We start from the raw sequence: 574 nt of genomic DNA on the forward strand, positions 1-574 counted from the left end.
GCACAAATTAACATATCAACGAATTCCTCATAGTCGTATACAGGATTCCTCAAATTCTTACAACAAGGGAAACTGACCCACTGACTTTCTTCCAAAGGTAAAAAGAAAATCATAAAGACGGAGCGAGGACAGCTGTGCAATTTCCCCTTCGTCCACGACAATCGGAAGCGTTGGAGCTGCATCAGCACGCCCAAAAGACCTCGATTCTGGTGCGCTGTCAAGGCAGACGCGAAGGGACACTTCACTCAGTGGGACTTCTGCCAACCCGACTATGGTAATGTGAAAGGACTGACCGTCGTATGTAAATGGAGACGAGAGTTTGTATAAGACAGGAATGGTTCTTTTTCTTTTTACAACATTTATTTCCTATTTCCCGTAGGAGTGGAGGCTGTGGCATTCACTCAGGAGGGTCTCGAATGCCAGCTGCCTTTCACTGTTTCTGGGAAGGACTTCTATGGATGCGTCGAAGGAGGGGGACGCCACCCAGGGAACCTTTGGTGCGCCACGAGCGTCTCCACGGATGGTATCATCTTCGCTTCCTCCGTGTGCATGTTACATTTAGGTGAGTTTATGT

At 48.1% G+C, this 574-nt stretch overlaps 1 protein-coding gene across 1 annotated transcript in view; it reads left to right on the forward strand.

Moving 5' to 3' along the window:
• The window catches only part of LOC119582278 (neurogenic locus notch homolog protein 1-like), a gene marked incomplete in the record, with an annotated part of 19,828 nt that overhangs the window by 7,426 nt on the left and 11,828 nt on the right, over positions 1-574 (forward strand). The window contains 2 exon segments of the mRNA XM_037930495.1: positions 96-274; positions 380-562. Of these exon segments, the coding sequence (XP_037786423.1) occupies positions 96-274; positions 380-562 (362 nt within the window).

This window comes from Penaeus monodon, chromosome 15 (genome assembly GCF_015228065.2).
Source record: "Penaeus monodon isolate SGIC_2016 chromosome 15, NSTDA_Pmon_1, whole genome shotgun sequence".
NCBI classification, from domain to species: Eukaryota; Metazoa; Arthropoda; class Malacostraca; order Decapoda; family Penaeidae; genus Penaeus; species Penaeus monodon.